Genomic DNA, 19,479 nt, shown 5'->3' with positions numbered 1-19,479 from the left:
AAATATAAATATAAATATAAATTAAATATAAATATAAATAAGTAGCAATAAGAATATAAATATAAATATAAATTAAATATAAATATAAATATAAATATAAATATAAATATAAATATAAATATAAATATAAATAAATAGTAATAAGAATATAAATATAAATATAAACATAAATATAAATATAAACATAAATATAAATATAAATATGTAGCAATAAGAATATAAATATAAATATAAATAAAATATAAATATAAATATAAATATAAATATAAATATAAATATAAATATATAGCAATAAGAATATAAATATAAATACAAATATAATATAAATATAAATACAAATATAAATATAAATATAAATTAAATATAAATTTAAATTTAAATTTAAATATAAATATAAATATAAATATAAATATAAATATAAATATAAATTAAATATAAATATAAATATAAATATAAATACAAATAGAAATAAAACCTCCCCCGTGCGTTGCCCCTTTAAGTCCGGCCCCTCCCTTTTCGCCGTTGCCCTTTTAAGGAACTTCCCGCCTCCTCCTTTAAGCCCCGCCCCTCGCTCTCTTAAAGGGGCCGCGCTCCCCCGGTCCCCACCGCCGCCGCCGCCATGTTCCTCCGCCGCCTCCCGGCCGCCGCCATCGCCACTATCGCGACAGTCGCGACCCCGCGGGGCCTCGCCACGGCCGGGGGGGAGGGGCGGCAGCTGCTGCTGCGCCAGGTGGGGGAGGGGCGGCCGGAAAAGGGGGGGGAGGGGGGATTTAATCGGGGGGGGGGGGAGGGGAGGGGAGGGATCAAAGGTCACGGGGTGGGGGAGGGGGGGAAACGTCACTGGGGGGGAGGGGAGGGGGAGGGGGAGGGGATTTGGGGGGATTTTGGTGGTTTTGGAAGATTTGGGGGGATTTTAGGAGATTTTGGGGTTTTTTGGGTGGATTTTGGTGTTTTGGGGGGATTTTAGGGGATTTGGGGGTTTTTTGGGGAGATTTTGGTGATTTTGGGGGGGATTTTGGTGATTTTTGGGTGGATTTTGGTGATTTTGGGGTTTTTTGAGGGGATTTTGGTGATTTTGGGGGGATTTTGGTGTTCTTGGAAGATTTTGGGGGGATTTTAGGGGATTTTGGGGTTTTCTGGGGAGATTTTGGTGATTTTTGGATGGATTTTGGTATTCTTGGAAGATTTTGGGGGATTTTAGGGGATTTTGGTGGTTTTTGGGTGGATTTTGGTGATTTTTGAGGAGATTTTGGTGATTTTGGTGTTTTTTGGGGGGATTTTGGTGATTTTGGTGTTTTTGGGGGGGATTTTGGTGTTTTTGAAGGGATTTTTGGGGGGATTTTGGTGTTTTTGGAAGATTTTGGGGGATTTTAGGGGATTTTGGTGTTTTTTGGGTGGATTTTGGTGTTTTGGGGGGATTTTAGGGGATTTTGGGGTTTTTGGGGAGATTTTGGTGGTTTTTGGGTGGATTTTGGTGAGTTTGGGGTTTTTTGGGGGGGATTTTGGTGTTTTGGGTGGATTTTGGTGATTTTGGTGGTTTTGGGGAGATTTTGGTGTTTTTTGAAGGGATTTTTGGGTGGATTTTATCGATTTTGGAAAATTTTGGGGGATTTTAGGGGATTTTGGGGTTTTTTGGGGGGATTTTGGTGATTTTGGTGTTTTTGGGGAGATTTTGGTGTTTTTTGAAGGGATTTTTGGGTGGATTTTGGTGATCTTGGAAGATTTTGGGGGATTTTAGGGGATTTTGGTGTTTTTGGAAGATTTTGGGGGGATTTTAGGGGATTTTGGGGTTTTCTGGGGAGATTTTGGTGATTTTGGTGTTTTTTTGGGGAGATTTTGGTGTTTTGGGGGGATTTTGGTGATTTTGGTGTTTTTGGAGGGAATTTTGGTGTTTTTTGAAGGGATTTTTGGGGGGATTTTGGTGGTTTTGGAAGATTTTGGGGGATTTTAGGGGATTTTGGTGTTTTTGGTTGGATTTGGGGGGAATTTTTGTGTTTTTGGGGAGGTTTCCGGTGGGTCCCAGGTGATTTTAGGGAGTTTTTTTAAGGAATTTCATTTTTTCGGGTGTTTTTTCGGGGTTTTTAGGGAGTTTTTGGGATGCTTTGGGGGGATTTGGGGTGAATTTCAAGATTTTTAGTGTTTCAGGCTCTTCTCAGGCAGGTTTTGGGAAGTTTCTGGCTGTTTTGAGATATTTTTTGGGTTGATTTGTCTGATTCTCACTCTTTTTGTTGCTTTGTGCCGTTTTACTGAGTTTTTAGTGAATTTTTGGGCTATTTCAAGGCATTTTTACCTCATTTTCAGCCCATTTTGAGTCCTTTTTCTGCCACTTCCCAGACATTTTCTCCATTTTTCACACCTTTCGCTATCCAGGCCCCTTTCAGCCTCTTCCACCCCATTTTTTCCCAATTTCCCCGATTTTTTGGGGTTTTTTTGGGGATGCTTTGTCTGATTTTCACATTTTTTTCTTGCTTTGTGCTGATTTTAGTGAATTTTTGGGCTATTTCAAGCATTTTTCTGGCTAATTTCAGGTAATTTTTGTCAGTTTTGGGGATGATTTGTCTGATTCTCACTATTTTTGTTGCTTTGTGCTGTTTTTAGCGAGTTTTTTGGCCGTTTCAGGCAGTTTTTTTGCTATTTCGATATATTTTTGCCAGTTTTGGGGATGATTTGTCTGATTCTCACTCTTTTTGTTGCTTTGTGCCTTTTTCCTGAGTTTTTAGGGAATTTTTGGGCTATTTCAAGGCATTTTTACCTCATTTTCAGCCCATTTTGAGTCCTTTTTCTGCCACTTCCCAGACATTTTCTCCATTTTTCACACCTTTTCCTCTCCACTCCCCTTTTAGCCCCTCCCACCCCATTTTTTCCCAATTTCCCCATTTTTTGAGGCTTTTTGGGGATGCTTTGTCTGATTTTCACATTTTTTCTTGCTTTGTGCTGATTTTAGTGAGTTTTTGCACTATTTCAAGCATTTTTCTGGCTAATTTCAGGTAATTTTTGGCAGTTTTGGGGATGATTTGTCTGATTTTCACTATTTTTGATGCTTTGTGCTGTTTTTAGCGAGTTTTCAGGGCGTTTCAGGCAGTTTTTTTGCTATTTCGAGATATTTTTGTCAGTTTTTTGGGATGATTTGTCTGATTTTCACTCTTTTTGTTGCTTTGTGCCGTTTTACTGAGTTTTTAGGGAATTTTTGGGCTATTTTTGGGCATTTTTACCTCATTTTCAGCCCATTTTGAGTCCTTTTTCTGCCACTTCCCAGACATTTTCTCCATTTTTCACACCTTTTTTCTCTCCAGGCCCCTTTTAGCCCCTCCCACCCCATTTTTTCCCAATTTCCCCATTTTTTGAGGCTTTTTGGGGATGCTTTGTCTGATTTTCACATTTTTTGATGCTTTGTGCTGATTTTAGTGAATTTTTGTTCTATTTCAAGCATTTTTCTGGCTAATTTCAGGTAATTTTTGTCGGTTTTGGGGATGATTTGTCTGATTCTCACTATTTTTGGTGCTTTGTGCTGTTTTTAGCGAGTTTTTGGGCATTTTCAGGCAGTTTTCTATCTAATTTCAGGCATTTTTATGGAGTTTTTGGGATGCTTTGGCTGATTTTCACATTTTTTTGATGGTTTCTGCCGTTTTTATGAAGTTTTTAGGAAATTTTAAGGAATTTTGGGGATTTTTATGGAGTTTTCAGCCCATTTGGAGTTATTTTTGGGAGTTTCTGGGCAAATTTGAGTCCTTTTTATTTCATTTCCCAAACCCTTTCCCCATTTTTCACACCTTTTCCTCTCCACTCCCCTTTTAGCCCCTCCCACCCCATTTTTTCCCGATTTCCCCGATTTTTTGGGGTTTTTTTTGGGATGATTTGTCTGATTTTCACTATTTTTGATGCTTTGTGCTGATTTTAGTGAGTTTTTGGACTATTTCAAGCATTTTTCTGGCTAATTTCAGGTAATTTTTGTCAGTTTTTTGGGATGATTTGTCTGATTTTCACTCTTTTTGATGCTTTGTGCTGTTTTTAGCGATTTTTTGGCCGTTTCAGGCAGTTTTTTTGCTATTTCGAGATATTTTTGTCAGTTTTTTGGGATGATTTGTCTGATTCTCACTCTTTTTGTTGCTTTGTGCCGTTTTACTGAGTTTTTAGGGAATTTTTGGGCTATTTTTGGGCATTTTTACCTCATTTTCAGCCCATTTTGACTCCTTTTTCTGCCACTTCCCAAACCCTTTCCCCATTTTTCACACCTTTTCCTCTCCACTCCCCTTTTAGCCCCTCCCACCCCATTTTTTCCCGATTTCCCCATTTTTCGGGGTGTTTTTCCTCCCTTTTCCCAGCTCTTCGAGGCCTCCTCCTGCACCTACACTTACCTGCTGGCCGACGCCCGCAGCGGCGACGCCGTCATCATCGACCCCGTGCTGGAGACGGTGCCCCGGGACCTGCGGCTGCTGCGGGAGCTCGGCCTCACCCTGCGCTACGCAGGTGCGGCCCCGCCCACCCGGGACACGCCCCTTTTAGCCCCGCCCACCTGCTCCTTTAAGCTCCTCCCACCCGTTTGAAAAGCGTCCATAAGGTGCTGGCCCTTTAAGAGTTTCCTGTGTGTCCCTTTGGCCCCGCCCACCCGGGACACGCCCCTTTAAACCCCGCCCACCGGCTCCTTTAAGCTCCTCCCACCTGTTTGAAAAGAGTCCATAAGGCGCTGGCCCTTTAAGAGCTGCCATGTGTCCCTTTGGCCCCGCCCACCATGGACACGCCCCCTTTTGACCCCGCCCACCGGCTCCTTTAAGCCCCTCCCACCTGTTGAAAAGCATCCATAAGGTGCTGGCCCTTTAAGAGCTGCCCGTGTGTCCCTTTGGCCCCGCACACCATGGACACGCCCCTTTTAACCCCGCCCCCATGGTCCTTTAATCCCTCCCACTTCTCTGAAAAGCGGCGGAAAGGTGCTGGCCCTTTAAGAGCTGCCTGTGTGTCCCTTTGGCCCCCACCCACCCGGGACACGCCCCTTTAAACCCCGCCCACCTGGTCCTTTAAGCTCCTCCCACCTGTTTGAAAAGCGTCCATAAGGTGCTGGCCCTTTAAGAGCTGCCCGTGTGTGCCTTTGGCCCCGCCCACCATGGACACGCCCCTTTTAGCCCCGCCCACCGCATCCTTTAAGCTCCTCCCACCTGTTTGAAAAGCGTCCATAAGGTGCTGGCCCTTTAAGAGCGGCCCATGTGTCTCTTTGGCCCCGCCCACCCGGGACACGCCCCTTTTAGCCCCGCCCACCTGGGTTTTAAGCCCCTCCCACCAGCCTAAACACTGCTCATAAGGTGCTGGCCCTTTAAGAGCTGCCTGTGTGTCCCTTTGGCCCCGCCCACCATGGACACGCCCCGTTTGACCCCGCCCACTGCATCCTTTAAGCTCCTCCTACCTGGTTAAAAAGCACCCAGAAGGCGCTGGCCCTTTAAGAGCTGCCCATGTGTCCCTTTAGCCCCGCCCACCATGGACACGCCCCTTTTAGCCCCGCCCACCTGCTCCTTTAAGCTCCTCCCACCCGTTTGAAAAGCGTCCATAAGGTGCTGGCCCTTTAAGAGTTTCCTGTGTTCCCTTTGGCCCCGCCCACCCGGGACACGCCCCTTTAAACCCCGCCCACCGGCTCCTTTAAGCCCCTCCCACCTGTTTGAAAAGCGTCCATAAGGTGCTGGCCCTTTAAGAGCGGCCCATGTGTCTCTTTGGCCCCGCCCACCCGGGACACGCCCCTTTTAGCCCCGCCCACCAGGTCCTTTAAGCCCCTCCCACCCATTTAAAAGTCGCTGGCCCTTTAAGACCTGCCCACGTGGTCACTTAAGCCCCTCCCACAACGCCACACCCCCTTAAACCCCGCCCACCGGCTCCTTTAAGCCCCTCCCACTGCCCTAACCACTGTTTATATGGCGCTGGCCCTTTAAGAGCCGCCCACGTGGTCCCTTGAGCCCCTCCCACAGTGCCACGCCCCTTTTAAACCCCGCCCACCGCGTCATTTAAGCCCCTCCCAGTGGCCTAAACACTGTTTAAAAGGCGCTGGCCCTTTAAGAGCCGCCCACGTGGTCATTTAAGCCCCTCCCACACTGTCACGCCCCCTTAAACCCCGCCCACCTCATCTTTAAGCCCCTCCCACCCATTTAAAAGTCGCTGGCCCTTTAAGACCTGCTCACGTGTCCCTTCAAGCCCCGCCCACCGCGTCCTTTAAGCCCCTCCCACCCATTTAAAAGCCGCTGGCCCTTTAAGACCTGCCCACGTGTCCCTTTAAGCCCCGCCCACCGGGTCTTTAAGCCCCTCCCACCCATTTAAAAGGCGCTGGCCCTTTAAGAGCCGCCCACGTGGTCATTTAAGCCCCTCCCACAGCACCACGCCCCCTTAAACCCCGCCCACCTGGCCCTTACTGGGAGTCACTGGGGTGACGGGGGGGGCGGAGCCTCGCCGTGACGTCATTTCTCGCCCTTTCTCCGTGTGTGTCGCCTGCCGATGACGTCACGGCGCAGCCAACACGCACTGCCACGCGGATCACGTGACGGGGTCGGGCGCGCTCCGGCGCGCGCTCGGCTGCGTCAGCGCCGCCTCCCGCGCCAGCGGCGCATGCGCGGACCTGCGGCTGGGGGAGGGGGACGAGCTGCGCTTCGGGGAGTTCGTGAGGAGCCCCTCCCCCACCCCCGGGGATCAGGGGGGGATGGGGGGAGGGGGGAGGGTGGGGGAGGGGAATTAGGGGGGGTTTGGGGGTGGGGGAGGGGAACTGGGGGGGGTTTGGGGTGGGGGAGGGGGGATTATGGGGTGGGGGAGGGGGACGAGCTGCGCTTCGGGGAGTTCGTGAGGAGCCCCTCCCCCACCCCCGGGGATCAGGGGGGGATGGGGAGGGGGGGTTTGGGGTGGGGGAGGGGGGATATGGGGTGGGGGAGGGGGTGTTTGGGGGGGGTTGGGGGTGGGGGAGGGGGATTATGGGGTGGGGGAGGGGAATTGGGGGGGGTTTGGGGGTGGGGGAGGGGGATTATGGGGTGGGGGAGGGGGGATTTGGGGTGGGGGACGGGGAGATTTTGGGTGGGGGGAGGGGTGGGATAAGGTGGGGGGGGTTGGGGTGGGGGAGGGGGAATTCTGAGTGGGGGAGGGGAGTTTGGGTGCCCCAGGTCGGATTTTGGGGGTCCCAGGGGATTTTTTGGGGTTCCCAGTTTGGATTTCGGGGTTCCCAGTTTGATTTTGGGGTCCCCAGGGGGGATTTTGGGGTTCCCAGTTCACTTTTCGGGGTTCCCAGTTTGATTTTGGGGTCCCAGTTGGGTTTTTTGGGGTTCCCAGTTTGATTTTTGGGGTCCCCAGGGGGGATTTTTGGGGTTCCCAGTTTAATTTTGGGGTTCCCAGTTTGGATTTTGGGGTTCCCAGTTTGGTTTTTGGGGTTCCCAGTTTAATTCTGGGGTTCCCAGTTTGATTTTGAGTTTCCCAGTTTGGATTTCGAGGTTCCCAGTTTAATTTTGAGTTTCCCAGTTTGATTTCGGGGTTCCCAGTTCACTTTTGGGGGTCCCCAGGGGGGATTTTTTGGGTTCCAGTTTAATTCTGGGGTTCCCAGTTTGATTTTTGGGGTTCCCAGTTTAATTTTGGGGTTCCCAGTTTGATTTTCGGGGGTCCCCAGGCGCTGCGCGTGGTCCCCACCCCCGGCCACACCCCCGGCTGCGTCACTTTTGTTCTGGATGATTCCAGCATGGCCTTCACCGGGGACGCGCTGCTGATCCGGGGCTGCGGCCGCACCGACTTCCAGCAGGGTAACTGGGAGCACTGGGATGGGACTGGGAGGGACTGGAGAGACTGGGAGGGACTGGGAGGGGATTGGGAGGGACTGGGAGGGGACTGGGAGGGACTGGGAGGGACTGGGAGGGACTGGGATCAAACTGGGAGGAACTGGGAGCACTGGGAGCGACTGGGAGCAACTGGGAGAGAATTGGGAGGGACTGGGAGGGGATTAGGAGGGACTGGGAGCGACTGGGAGGGACTGGGATGAACTGGGAGCGACTGGGAGGAACTGGGAGGGGATTGGGAGGGACTGGGAGGGACTGGGAGGGACTGGGATGGACTGGAGGAACTGGGAGCGACTGGGAGAGACTGGGAGGGGATTGGGAGGGACTGGGAGGGACTGGGAATGGACTGGGAGGGAACTGGGAGGGACTGGGAGCGACTGGGAGGGACTGGGAGCGACTGGGAGGGGATTGGGATGGACTGGGAGGGACTGGGATGGACTGGGATGGACTGGGAGGGACTGGGAATGAATTGGGATGGACTGGGAGGGGACTGGGAGGGACTGGGAGGGGACTGGGAATGAACTGGGATGGACTGGGATGGACTGGGAGGGACTGGGAATGAATTGGGATGGACTGGGAGGGAACTGGGAGGGACTGGGATGGACTGGGATAGACTGGGAATGGACTGGGAGCAATGGGATGGACTGGGAGGAACTGGGATGGGTTTAGAGGGGGTTTGGGCTCATTGGAATGAACTGGGATGAACTGGGAGAGAACTGGGAGTTACTGGAATGAACTGGGATGAACTGGGAATGAACTGGGATGAACTGGGAATGAACTGGGATGAACGGGGAATGAACTGGGAGTTACTGAATGAACTGGGATGAACTGGGAATGAACTGGGATGAACTGGGAATGAACTGGGATGAACTGGGATGGGTTTAGAGGGGGTTCGGGCTCACTGAGATGAACTGGGGGTGAACTGGGGTGAACTGGGAGCACTGGGATGAATGGGAATGAACTGGGAATTAACTGGGAGTTACCGGGGATGAACTGGGGATGAACTGGGAGTTACTGGGAATGAACTGGGAGTTACTGGGAATGAACTGGGAGTTACTGGGGATGAACTGGGAGTTACTGGGGGTGGACTGGGATGAACTGGGCGTGTCCGATGACGTCATTTCCCCTCCCCCCCCCAGGCTGTGCCCGCACCCTGCACCGCTCGGTGCACGAGAGAATCTTCACCCTCCCCGAGAGCTGCCGCGTCTACCCCGGGCACGACTACGCGGGTGGGGGAGGGGCCCCGGGGTGGGGGGAGGGGGCCACGGGGTGGGGGAGGGGCTGGGGGGGAGGGGCACGTCCCATTAACCCATCCCAGTTCATCCCAGTTCATCCCAGTTCAACCCAGTCCATCCTTCACCCAACCCCGGGCACGGCTACGCGGGTGGGGGAGGGGCCCCGGGGTGGGGGAGGGGCGGCGGGGGTGGGGGGTCATCCCAGTAACCCATCCCAGTTTGTCCCAGTTCGTCCCAGTTCATCCCAGTCCATCCTTCACCCAACCCTGGGCATGGCTCTGGGGGTGGGGGAGGGGCCCCGGGGTGGGGGGAGGGGCCACGGGGTGGGGGAGGGGCTGGGGGGGGGAGGGGCACGTCCCATTAACCCATCCCAGTCCATCCCAGTTCATCCCAGTTCAACCCAGTTCACCTCAAGGAACAAGGGGTCACTCAGGGGTCACCCAGGGGTCATTGAGGTCACTCAGGGGTCACCCAGGGGTCACTCAGGGGTCACTCAGGGGTCACTGAGGTCACTCAGGGTCACTCAGGGGTCATTGAGGTCACTCAGGGGGTCACTGAGGTCACTCAGGGGTCACTCAGGGTCACTCAGGGGTCACTCAGGGGGTCACTCAGGGGTCATTGGGGTCACTCAGGGGTCACTCAGGGGTCACTCAGGTCATTGAGGTCACTCAGGGGTCATAGGGGTCACTCAGGGGTCACTCAGGTCATTGGGGTCACCCGGGGGTCACTGAGAGGTCCCGGCCCCTCCCCCCAGGCCACACGGTCTCCACGGTGGGGGAGGAGCGGCGTCACAACCCCCGCCTGACCCTCGGCGCCGACGACTTCGTGGCCCTGATGGAGCGGCTGGAGCTGCCCCGCCCCCGCCTGATGGGTGCGGCCCCTCCCCCACCCTTCCGGCCCCTCCCCCACCCTTCAAACCCCTCCCCCACCCATCAAACCCCTCCCCCCACGCCGTTAACCCCGCCCCTTTCTGCCCCGCCCCCGCCTGATGGGTGCGGCCCCTCCCCCACCCTGCGGCCCCTCCCCCACCCCCCTGACCCCTCCCTCACCCCGTTAACCCCGCCCTTTCTGCCAGACATCGCCATCCCGGCCAATCTGCGCTGCGGGATCCAGGATGAGCCTTAGCCACGCCCACTTCCGGTGGAAACCACGCCCACTTCCGGCTCTAACCACGCCAGTTCTGTGTGAAACCATGGGTGCTTTTCCTCTCAAACCACGCCCACTTCCGGTGAAAACCACGCCCACTTCCGGCTAAAAATCACACCCAGTTTCAAACTCCAACCATGGACACTTCCGGGTTAAACCACGCCCACTCCTGTGTTAAACAACGTTAATTTCCGGATTAGACCACGCCCACTTCCGGCCAAAACCCACTCCCAGTTCCAAACTCGAACTACGGTCACTTCCGGGTCAAACCACGCCCATTTTCGGCTCAAACCACGCCCAGTTTCATCTCAGACCACGCCCACTTCCGGTTGAAACCACGCCCGGATTTCAACTCCAACCGTGGTCACTTCCGGGTGAAGCTCCGCCCACTCCGGTTCAAACCACGCCCCCTTTGACGCGGAGGACGCTGTGAGCCCCCGGTGGCCCCGCCCCCTTGGCCCCGCCCCCTCGCGAGTTCCAGCCAATCAGAATAAAGCGGCTCCGTGGCTGAAAGTGGGCGTGGCTTAATGGGGGAGGGCGGGGAAGGGGGCGTGGCTTAACGGGGATGAGGGAAAGGGGGCGTGGTTTAATGGGGATGATATAAAGGGGGCGTGGTTTAATGGGGATGAGGAAAGGGGGCGTGGCTTAATGAGGAGGGCAAAGGGGGTGTGGCTTAATGGGAAAAGGGGGCGTGGCTTAATGGGATGGGGGAAAGGGGCGTGGTTTAATGGGAAAAGGGGGCGTGGTTTAATGGGGAAAGGGGCGTGGCTTAATGGGGAGGGGAAAGGGGGGCGTGGTTTAGTGGGGAAGGGGGCGTGGGGTTAATGGGGAAAGGGGGCGTGGTTTAATGGGGATGAGAGGGGGAAAGGGGGCGTGGTTTAATGGGAAAGGGGGCGTGGTTTAATGGAAAAGGGGGCGTGGTTTAACGGGAAAAGGGGGCGTGGTTTAATGGGAAAGGGGGGCGTGGTTTAATGGGAAAGGGGGCGTGGTTTAATGGGAAAAGGAGGCGTGGTTTAATGGGGATGAGAAAAAAAAGGGGGCGTGGCCTCGTGGCGGATCAAGCCCCGCCCCCTCTTTTTCCATCCAGGTGAGGCGGAAGTGACGTCACGGCCCCTCCCCCACGCGGCCAGGTGCGCTCGCGGCGGCTCCGGGGGGTCCCGGAGGGGGAGGGGGAGGAAGAGGAGGGGGAGGGGGAGGGGAGGGGCGGACCCCGCCCCGCCCCACCCCGGGTCCCGTGACCTTTGACCCCCCCCGGGGTTCCCATGGTGCAACGCGGCGGGGGGAGAGACCCCCCCCTCCCCCCGCGGGGGGGGAGAGGAGAGCGCTGGGGTGAGACTGGGATGGACTGGGATGGACTGGGATGGGACTGGGATATACTGGGATATACTGGGATATACTGGGAGGGGGCTGGGATGGACTGGGATGGACTGGGATATACTGGGAGGAACTGGGAGGGGGCTGGGATGGACTGGGAGCAACTGGGGGACACCGGCAGGAACTGGGAGAGACTGGGAGAGGGACTGGGGGGTACTGGGATATACTGGGATGGACTGGGAGGGGACTGGGAGCAACTGGGAGGGGACTGGAAGGACTGGGATATACTGGGATCTACTGGGAGGGGGCTGGGAGGGGACTGGGAGGGGGCTGGGATGGACTGGGAGCAACTGGGAGCAACTGGGAGCAACTGGGAGCAACTGGGAGGGGGTTGGGGGGCACTGGGATGGACTGGGATCTACTGGGAGGGGGCTGGGAGAGACTGGGATATACTGGGAGAGGGACTGGGATGGGACTGGTTTATACTGGGAGGGACTGGGGGGCACTGGAGCGACTGGGAGTAACTGGGATGGGACTGGGATGGGACTGGGAGCAACTGGTAGGGGGTTGGATGGACTGGGATATACTGGGAGAGGGACTGGATGGGACTGGGAGCAACTGGGAGGCACCGGCGGGAACTGGGAGAGACTGGGAGAGGGGACTGGGATAGACTGGGACAAACTGGGATGGACTGGGAGCAACTGGGATGGACTGGGATATACTGGGAGGGGGCTGGAGAGACTGGGATATACTGGGAGAGGGACTGGGATGGACTGGTTTATACTGGGAGGGGACTGGGGGGCACTGGGAGCGACTGGGAGTAACTGGGATGGGACTGGGATGGGACTGGGAGAGACTGGGAGAGGGACTGGGAGGGACTGGGAGGCCTCACGGCAGCACCGGGACGAACTGGGGAAGGTCCAGTTTGGACTGGGTTGTACTGGGATGGGACTGGAGGGGAACTGGGAGAAACTGGGAGGGAACTGGGGGGCACTGGGACAAACTGGGATGGACTGGGAGGGCACTGGGATGGACTGGGAGCAACTGGGGGGCACCGGCGGGAACTGGGAGAGACTGGGAGAGGGACTGGGAGGGACTGGGATAGACTGGGACAAACTGGGATGGACTGGGATGGACTGGGAAGGACTGGGAGGGGGACTGGGGGGAACTGGGACAAACTGGGGGGAACTGGGAGAGACTGGGACAAACTGGGTAAACTGGGAGGGACTGGGAAGGACTGGGAGAGACTGGGAGGGGGACTGGGGGGAACTGGGACAAACTGGGAGGGGACTGGGAGGCACTGGGACAAACTGGGACAAACTGGGAGGGAACTGGGGGGGAACTGGGAAGCCCAACTGGTCCAAACTGGTCCGAACTGGTCCGAACTGGTCTGAACTGGGAGCCAGGACGGGGCGGCGGCGGCGCTGGAGGGGCTGAGGCTGGAGGTGCGCCCCTCCCCCCACCCCAGCCCCTCCCCCCACCTCCCCCGCCCCCTCCCCCCCACCCCCACCCCAACCGGTCCGACCAGGGCGGGGCCCCTCCCCCACCCCCCGCCCCTCCCCCACCCCCGGGCGCTGCTCCCCGAGGGGGGGGAGGGGAAAATAAAACCCCAGTGACGTCACTCCCGCCCCTCCCCCACCTCCCGCCCCTCCCCCACCCCCGGGGGCTCCTCTCGGAGCGGGGGGGGGGAGGGGAAAATAAAACCCCAATGACGTCACTGCCGCCCCTCCCCCACCCCCCGCCCCTCCCCCACCCTTGGGCGCTCCTCTGGGAGCGGGGGGAGGGGAAAAGGGACAATGACGTCACTCCCGCCCCTCCCCCACCCCCGGGGGCTCCTCTCCGAGTGGGGGGGGAGGGGAAAAGGGGCAATGACGTCACTCCCGCCCCTCCCCCACCCCCCGTTTCAGGACGAGCCCCCCCCGCAGGAGGAGGAGGAGGAGGGGGGGGGAGGGGCGGCGGCGGTGACGTCATCGGCGGGGCCGGCGGTGACGTCAGAGACGATGACGTCAGCGGTGACGGCGGGGGGGCAGGTGGGGGATGGGGGGGAGGGGATTTGGGGGGGGATTTTGGGGGATTTCCGGGGATTTTGGGTAATTTGGGTGATTTTGGGTCATTTGGGGTAATTTTGGGTAATTTTGGGTGTTTTGAGGTGATTTTGGGGTGATTTTGGGTAATTTGGGTGATTTTTGGGGTCATTTTTGGTGATTTTGGGTAATTTGGGTGATTTCGAGGTGATTTTGGGGTGATTTTGGGTATTTTGGGGTGATTTGGGGTAATTTTGGGTGTTTTGGGGTGATTTGGGTTAATTTGGGTGATTTCGAGGTGATTTTGGGGTGATTTTGGGGTAATTTTGGGTGTTTTGGGGATGATTTCTGGTGATCTTTGGGGTAATTCGGGCAATTTTGGGTTGATTTCGGGTGATTTTTGGGTTATTTTCGCTGATTTGGGGGTGATTGGTGAATTTAATTGATTTGGGGGGGATTTTGGAGTAATTTGGGTGATTTCGAGATGATTTTGGGTGATTTTGGGGGCATTTCAGATGAATTGGGGTAATTTGGGTGATTTTGGGTGATTTTGGGGTGATTTTGGGTGATTTGGGGTCATTTCTGGTGATTTCGGGTGATATTGGTTGATTTTGGCTGATTTGGGGTAATTTTGGGTGATTTTGGGGTGATTTGGGGTGATTTTGGGGTGATTTTGGTTGGTTTTGGGGTGATTTAGGGTGATTTGGGGTGATTTTGGGTGATTTTGGGGTGATTTGGGGTGATTTTGGGGTGATTTCGGGTGATTTTGGGGTGATTCTGGGTGATTTTGGGGTGATTTCAGGTGATTTGGGGGTGATTTTGGGGTGATTTCTGGCGATTTTGGGGTGATTTCGGGTGATTTCGGGTGTTTTGGGGCCCCCAGCTGATGTTCTCGCACTGCACCGATCGGCGCTGGATCCTCCTGGGCCCCCCCTGCGACCCCCCCCGGGTGCTGGCGCTGCGGAGCTCGGTGCAGGTGACCCCTGAGTGACCCCTGAGTGACCCCTGAGTGACCCCTGAGTGACCCCTGAATGACCCCTGAGTGACCCCTGAGTGACCCCTGAGTGACCCCTGAGTGACCCTGAGTGACCCCAATGACCCTGAGTGACCTCTGAGTGACCCCCTGAGTGACCCCTGAGTGACCTTTGGACCCCTGAGTGACCCCTGAGTGACCCCTGAGTGACCCCTGAGTGACCCCCGTGTGTCCCCAGGGCGCCATTGGCCTCCAGAGGTCCGACAGCCTCCCCCGACGCCGCGGGGGGGCCCGGCCGGGACCCCCCCAACCCCCTCGGCCCCGCTCCCACCACGGCCAGGGTGAGTGGGGGAGGGGCTGGGGGTGGGGGAGGGGCTGGGGGGGGTGGGGGAGGGGCTGGGGTCTCTGATTTGTGTCCCCTCCCCTCCCCCACCAGGTGCGCTGGAGGTGCAGCTGGACGCGGAGTCCTACAGGTGAGGCCGGAGTGACCCCGGAGTGACCCCAAAGTGACCCCAGAGTGACCCCAAAGTGACCCCAAAGTGACCCCAGAGTGACCCCAAAGTGACCCCAAAGTGACCCCAAAGTGACCCCGGAGTGACCCCAAAGTGACCCCAAAGTGACCCCAAAGTGACCCCGGAGTGACCCCAAAGTGACCCCAAAGTGACCCCGGAGTGACCCCAAAGTGACCCCGGAGTGACCCCAAAGTGACCCCAAAGTGACCCCAAAGTGACCCCGGAGTGACCCCAAAGTGACCCCAAAGTGACCCCGGAGTGACCCCAAAGTGACCCCGGAGTGACCCCGGAGTGACCCCAAAGTGACCCCAAAAATAGCCCCAAACTGACCCAAAAATTGGCCTAAAATTGGCTGAAAAGTGACCCAAAAATGACCCAAAAATGACCCAAAATTGACCCAAAAGTGATCCCAAAATTGGCCTTAAAGTGACCCAAAACTGACCCAAAACTGACCCCAAAGTGACCCCAAAAATGACCCTGAACTGACCCCAAAAATCAACCCAAAAATGACCCAAAACTGACCCAAAATCTGACCCAAAATCGGCCCAAAATTGACCCAAAATTGACCCAAAAATGGCCCCGAACTGACCCTAAAAATCAACCCAAAAATGACCCAAAACTGACCCAAAATTGGCACAAAATTGACCCCAATATTGACCCAAAAAATGGCCCCAAACTGCCCCAAAACTGCCCCAAACCACCCCAAAACCAACCCAAAACCACCCAAAACCACCCCGAAACACCCCAAACAACCCCAAAATTGCACAAAATCACCCCAAATCTCCCTCCTGCCCCTAAACCGCCCCAAACCACCCCAAAATCACCCCAAAACTGCCCCAAAAATCCCCAAAATTGGACAAAATCACCCCAAAACCGCCCCAAAAATCCCAAAATTGGACAAAATCACCCCAAAAATCCCCAAAATTGGACAAAATCACCCCAAAACCGCCCCAAAAATCCCCAAAATTGGACAAAATCACCCCAAATCCGCCCCAAAAATTCCCAAAATTGGACAAAATCACCCCAAAACCACCCCAAAAATCCCCAAAATTGGACAAAATCACCCCAAAAATCCCCAAAATTGGACAAAACCACCCCAAAAATCCCCCAAATTGGACAAAACCTCCCCAAAACCGCCCCAAAAATCCCCAAAATTGGACAAAATCACCCCAAAACCGCCCCAAAAATCCCCAAGATTGGACAAAACCTCCCCAAAATCACCCCAAAAATCCCCAAAATTGGACAAAATCACCCCAAAATCGCCCCAAAAAACACCCCAAAATTGCCCCAAATTGCCCAAAATTGCCCCAAATTGACCCCAAACCGCCCCAGTGACCTCCCAGTTTCCCCAGTGCCTGTCTCAAACTGGCCGAACTGGAGCGCCGGGTCCGGGAGGCTTTGGCCGAGCGCGAGCGGCTCCTCCGCGCCAGGGTGAGGGGGCGTGGCCTTCGTATGCAAATTTGTGGGCGTGGTTTGGGGTTGGGTGTGACCGGAGGGGGCGGGGTTTGATTTTTTCCCCGCCATTTCCGCACCAGGAGGCTCGGAAAGCGGCCGAGGCCACGCCCACAGAGGCCACGCCCATTTGTGGGGAGGCCACGCCCACCCCGGCTGAGGCCACGCCCCCTCCTGAGGCCACGCCCCCCTCCTGAGGTGACCCCTCCCCCACCCACAGAGGATTTTGGGGGAATTCTGGGGGGGAATTTGGGGAAAAATTGGGGAAAATTTGGGGGATTTTGGGAAGATTTGGGGCGGATTTTGGGGCGGATTTTGGGGAGGATTTTGGGGGGATTTGGGGCGGATTTTGGGGAGGATCTGGGGAAAATTTTGGGAAAATTTTGGGGGGGTTTTGGGGGGGAATTTTTGGGAGGATTTGTGGGGGATTTGGGAAAAATTTGGGGGGAATTTGGGGCGGATTTTGGGGCGGATTTTGGGGAGGATTTGGGGGGGATTTGGGGAAAATTTGGAGGGATTTGGGGCAGATTTTTGGGGAGGATTTGGTGGGATTTTGGGGAAAATTTTGGGGGGATTTTGGGGGGATTTTGAGGAGGATTTTGGGGGGATTTTGGGAGGAATTTTGGGGGGATTTTGGGAAGATTTGGGGGGGATTTTGGAGGGATTTTTGGAGGGGATTTTTGAAGGATTTGGGGAGGATTTTGGGGGGATTTTCGGGGGATTTTGGAGGGGTTTTGGGGAGGATTTTGGGGCAAATTTTGGGGGGATTTTGGGAGGAATTTTGGGGGGATTTTGGGGGGGATTTTGAGGGATTTTGGGGAAGATTTTGGGGGATTTGAGGAGAATTTTCAGGGGATTTTGGGAAGATTTGGGGGGGATTTTGGAGGGATTTTTGGGGGGATTTTTGAAGGATTTGGGGAGGATTTTGGGGGGATTTTGGAGGGGTTTTGGGGAGGATTTTGGGGCACCTCAAGTTTCCGGGTGGGATTTTCCCTCCTTCCTGGGCTGGATTTTGGGGCTCGCCCGCCCATTTTGGGGGTTCCTGTGGGGCAGGGGAGGTTTTTAATGGGTCTGGGGGGTTCTGACTCCTGTTTTTTTTTTTGGGGTGGGGGTCTCCAGCCTGACCTGCTCTGTGCCCTGCGGGCCCGGGGCCACCGGCCCGAGGCTGTCGGGGGCCTGCGGATTTTGGGGGGGGTCCCTGAGGGGGCCCCTGACCAAAATGGGGGGACGCATCAAGACCTGGCGGCGCCGCTGGTTCCACCTGGACCCGCAGAGGAGGGTCCTGGCCTATTATGGGGGTACCCAGGGGGCGATTCTGGGGGTCTGGGGGGTGGGGGGTTATGGGGGGAGGGGTCTGTGGGGTTTTGGGGGTCGCAGGTGAACCCCATTGTGTGTCCCCCACCCCAGATCAGGCGCAGACGAAGCTCAAGGGCGTCATCTACTTCCAGGCCATCGAGGAGGTTTGGTACGACCCCGGGCGCGTGGCCGGGAAGGTGAGGAGGGGTCTGTGGGGTCTGTGGGGTGGGGAGGGGTCTGTGGGGTGGGGCGGGATCCATGGGTCACACCGGGATCCGTGGGTCACATCAGGATCTGTGGGTCACATTGGGATCCATGGGTCAGGCTGGGATCTGTGGGTCATCAGGATCTGTGGGTCACACTGGGATCCAGGGGTCACACTGAAATCTATGGGTCACATTGGGATCCATGGGTCAGGCTGGGATCTGTGGGTCACATAGGGATCCGTGGGTCACACTGGGATCTATGGGTCACACTGGGATCTATGGGTCAGGCTGGGATCTATGGGTCACACTGGGATCTATGGGTCACACTAAAATCCATGGGTCACACTGGAATCAATGGGTCACATTGGGATCTGTGGGTCAGTTCAGGATCTATGGGTCAGTTTGGGATCTATGGGTCAGTTTGTGATCTATGGGTCAGTTCAAGATCTATGGGTCACATTGGGGTCACACCGGATCTATGGGTCACACTGGGGTCACACCGGATCTATGGGTCACACCACACCCCACACCTCCAGGGGGATGGGAACACCCCCAGCCCCCCATTTCTGCCCCCCATTTCTGCCCCCCAATTCCCCTCAGAGCCCCCACCCCCGCCTCACCTTCTGCCTCAAGACCTACGAGCGCCTGTTCTGGCTGGTGGCGCCGAGCGCGGAGGCGCTGCGCATCTGGATGGACGCCGTGCTGACGCTGACGCGCGGCGCCGCCGCCTTCTGACGCCGCCGCCCTTCCCGGACTTTGCCCGGATTTTTGTTGCCCTTTTCCGGCTTTTTTCAGACCTTTCTGGGCCTTTTATTGCCCTTTTGTTGCCTTTTTATTGCCTTTTTATTGCCCTTTTATTGTTCTTTTATTGCCTTTTTATTGCCCTTTTATTGTCCTTTTATTGCCCTTTTATTGTCCTTTTATTGCCCTTTTATTGCTCTTTTCCGGCTTTTTCCAGACTTTTCTGGGCCTTTTATTCCCCTTTTATTACCCTTTTATTGCCTTTTTATTGCCCTTTAATTGCCCTTTTATTGCCCTTTAATTGCCCTTTAATTGCCCTTTTCCGGCTTTTTCCAGACTTTTCTGGGCCTTTTATTGCCCTTTTATTATTCTTTTATTGCCCTTTTATTGCCCTTTTATTGCCTTTTTCCGGCTTTTCCCAGATTTTTCCGGCCTTTTCTGAGCCTTTTATTGCCTTTTTATTGCCCTGTTATTGCCATTTTTTTGCCTTTTATCGCCCTTTTCCGGCTTTTTCCAGACTTTTCCGGACTTTTCTGGGCCTTTTATTGCCCTTTTATTGCCCTTTTATTGCCTTTTTATTGCCCATTTATTGCCCTTTTATTGCCCTGTTATTGCCATTTTTTTGCCTTTTATTGCCCTTTTCCGGCTTTTTCCAGACTTTTCCGGACTTTTCTGGGCCTTTTTCTGGCCTTTTATTGCCCTTTTATTGCCCTTTTTTTGCCTTTTTATTGCCCTTTTCTGGCCTTTTATTGCCCTGTTATTGCCATTTTATTGCCCTTTTATTGCCTTTCTATTACCC

At 54.6% G+C, this 19,479-nt stretch overlaps 2 protein-coding genes across 5 annotated transcripts; both read left to right on the top strand.

The window, feature by feature from the left end:
• Positions 1–566: 566 nt before the first annotated feature.
• On the top strand, positions 567–10,675 carry ETHE1 (ETHE1 persulfide dioxygenase). 4 transcript variants are annotated; one of them, XM_058860060.1, is made up of 7 exons: positions 567–730; positions 4,323–4,467; positions 6,486–6,627; positions 7,687–7,748; positions 8,921–9,010; positions 9,771–9,887; positions 10,092–10,675. In XM_058860060.1, the coding sequence occupies exons 1-7, from the start codon at positions 620–622 to the stop codon at positions 10,139–10,141; spliced, it is 717 nt and encodes a 238-aa protein (XP_058716043.1). In that variant the 5' UTR covers positions 567–619; the 3' UTR covers positions 10,142–10,675. The 4 variants fall into 4 exon arrangements, with proteins under 4 accessions (XP_058716043.1, XP_058716044.1, XP_058716042.1 ...); XM_058860061.1 differs by having other exon boundaries at positions 6,486–6,631; XM_058860059.1 differs by having other exon boundaries at positions 6,486–6,631; positions 7,619–7,748.
• Positions 10,676–11,432: 757 nt separating this feature from the next.
• On the top strand, positions 11,433–18,780 carry LOC131590157 (pleckstrin homology-like domain family B member 3). Its single transcript, XM_058860063.1, has 11 exons — positions 11,433–11,491; positions 12,883–12,921; positions 13,384–13,506; positions 14,384–14,476; positions 14,712–14,814; positions 14,910–14,946; positions 16,338–16,416; positions 16,521–16,616; positions 17,557–17,735; positions 17,886–17,930; positions 18,540–18,780. Exons 3-11 carry the CDS (start codon positions 13,477–13,479, stop codon positions 18,643–18,645), a joined length of 768 nt encoding a protein of 255 aa, XP_058716046.1. The 5' UTR covers positions 11,433–11,491; positions 12,883–12,921; positions 13,384–13,476; the 3' UTR covers positions 18,646–18,780.
• Positions 18,781–19,479: the final 699 nt, after the last annotated feature.

The sequence above is a fragment of the Poecile atricapillus genome, chromosome 32 (genome assembly GCF_030490865.1).
Source record: "Poecile atricapillus isolate bPoeAtr1 chromosome 32, bPoeAtr1.hap1, whole genome shotgun sequence".
NCBI lineage: Eukaryota > Metazoa > Chordata > Aves > Passeriformes > Paridae > Poecile > Poecile atricapillus.
The sequence above is the reverse complement of the archived record's forward strand: the minus strand, read 5'-3'. Positions and strand labels throughout refer to the sequence as shown.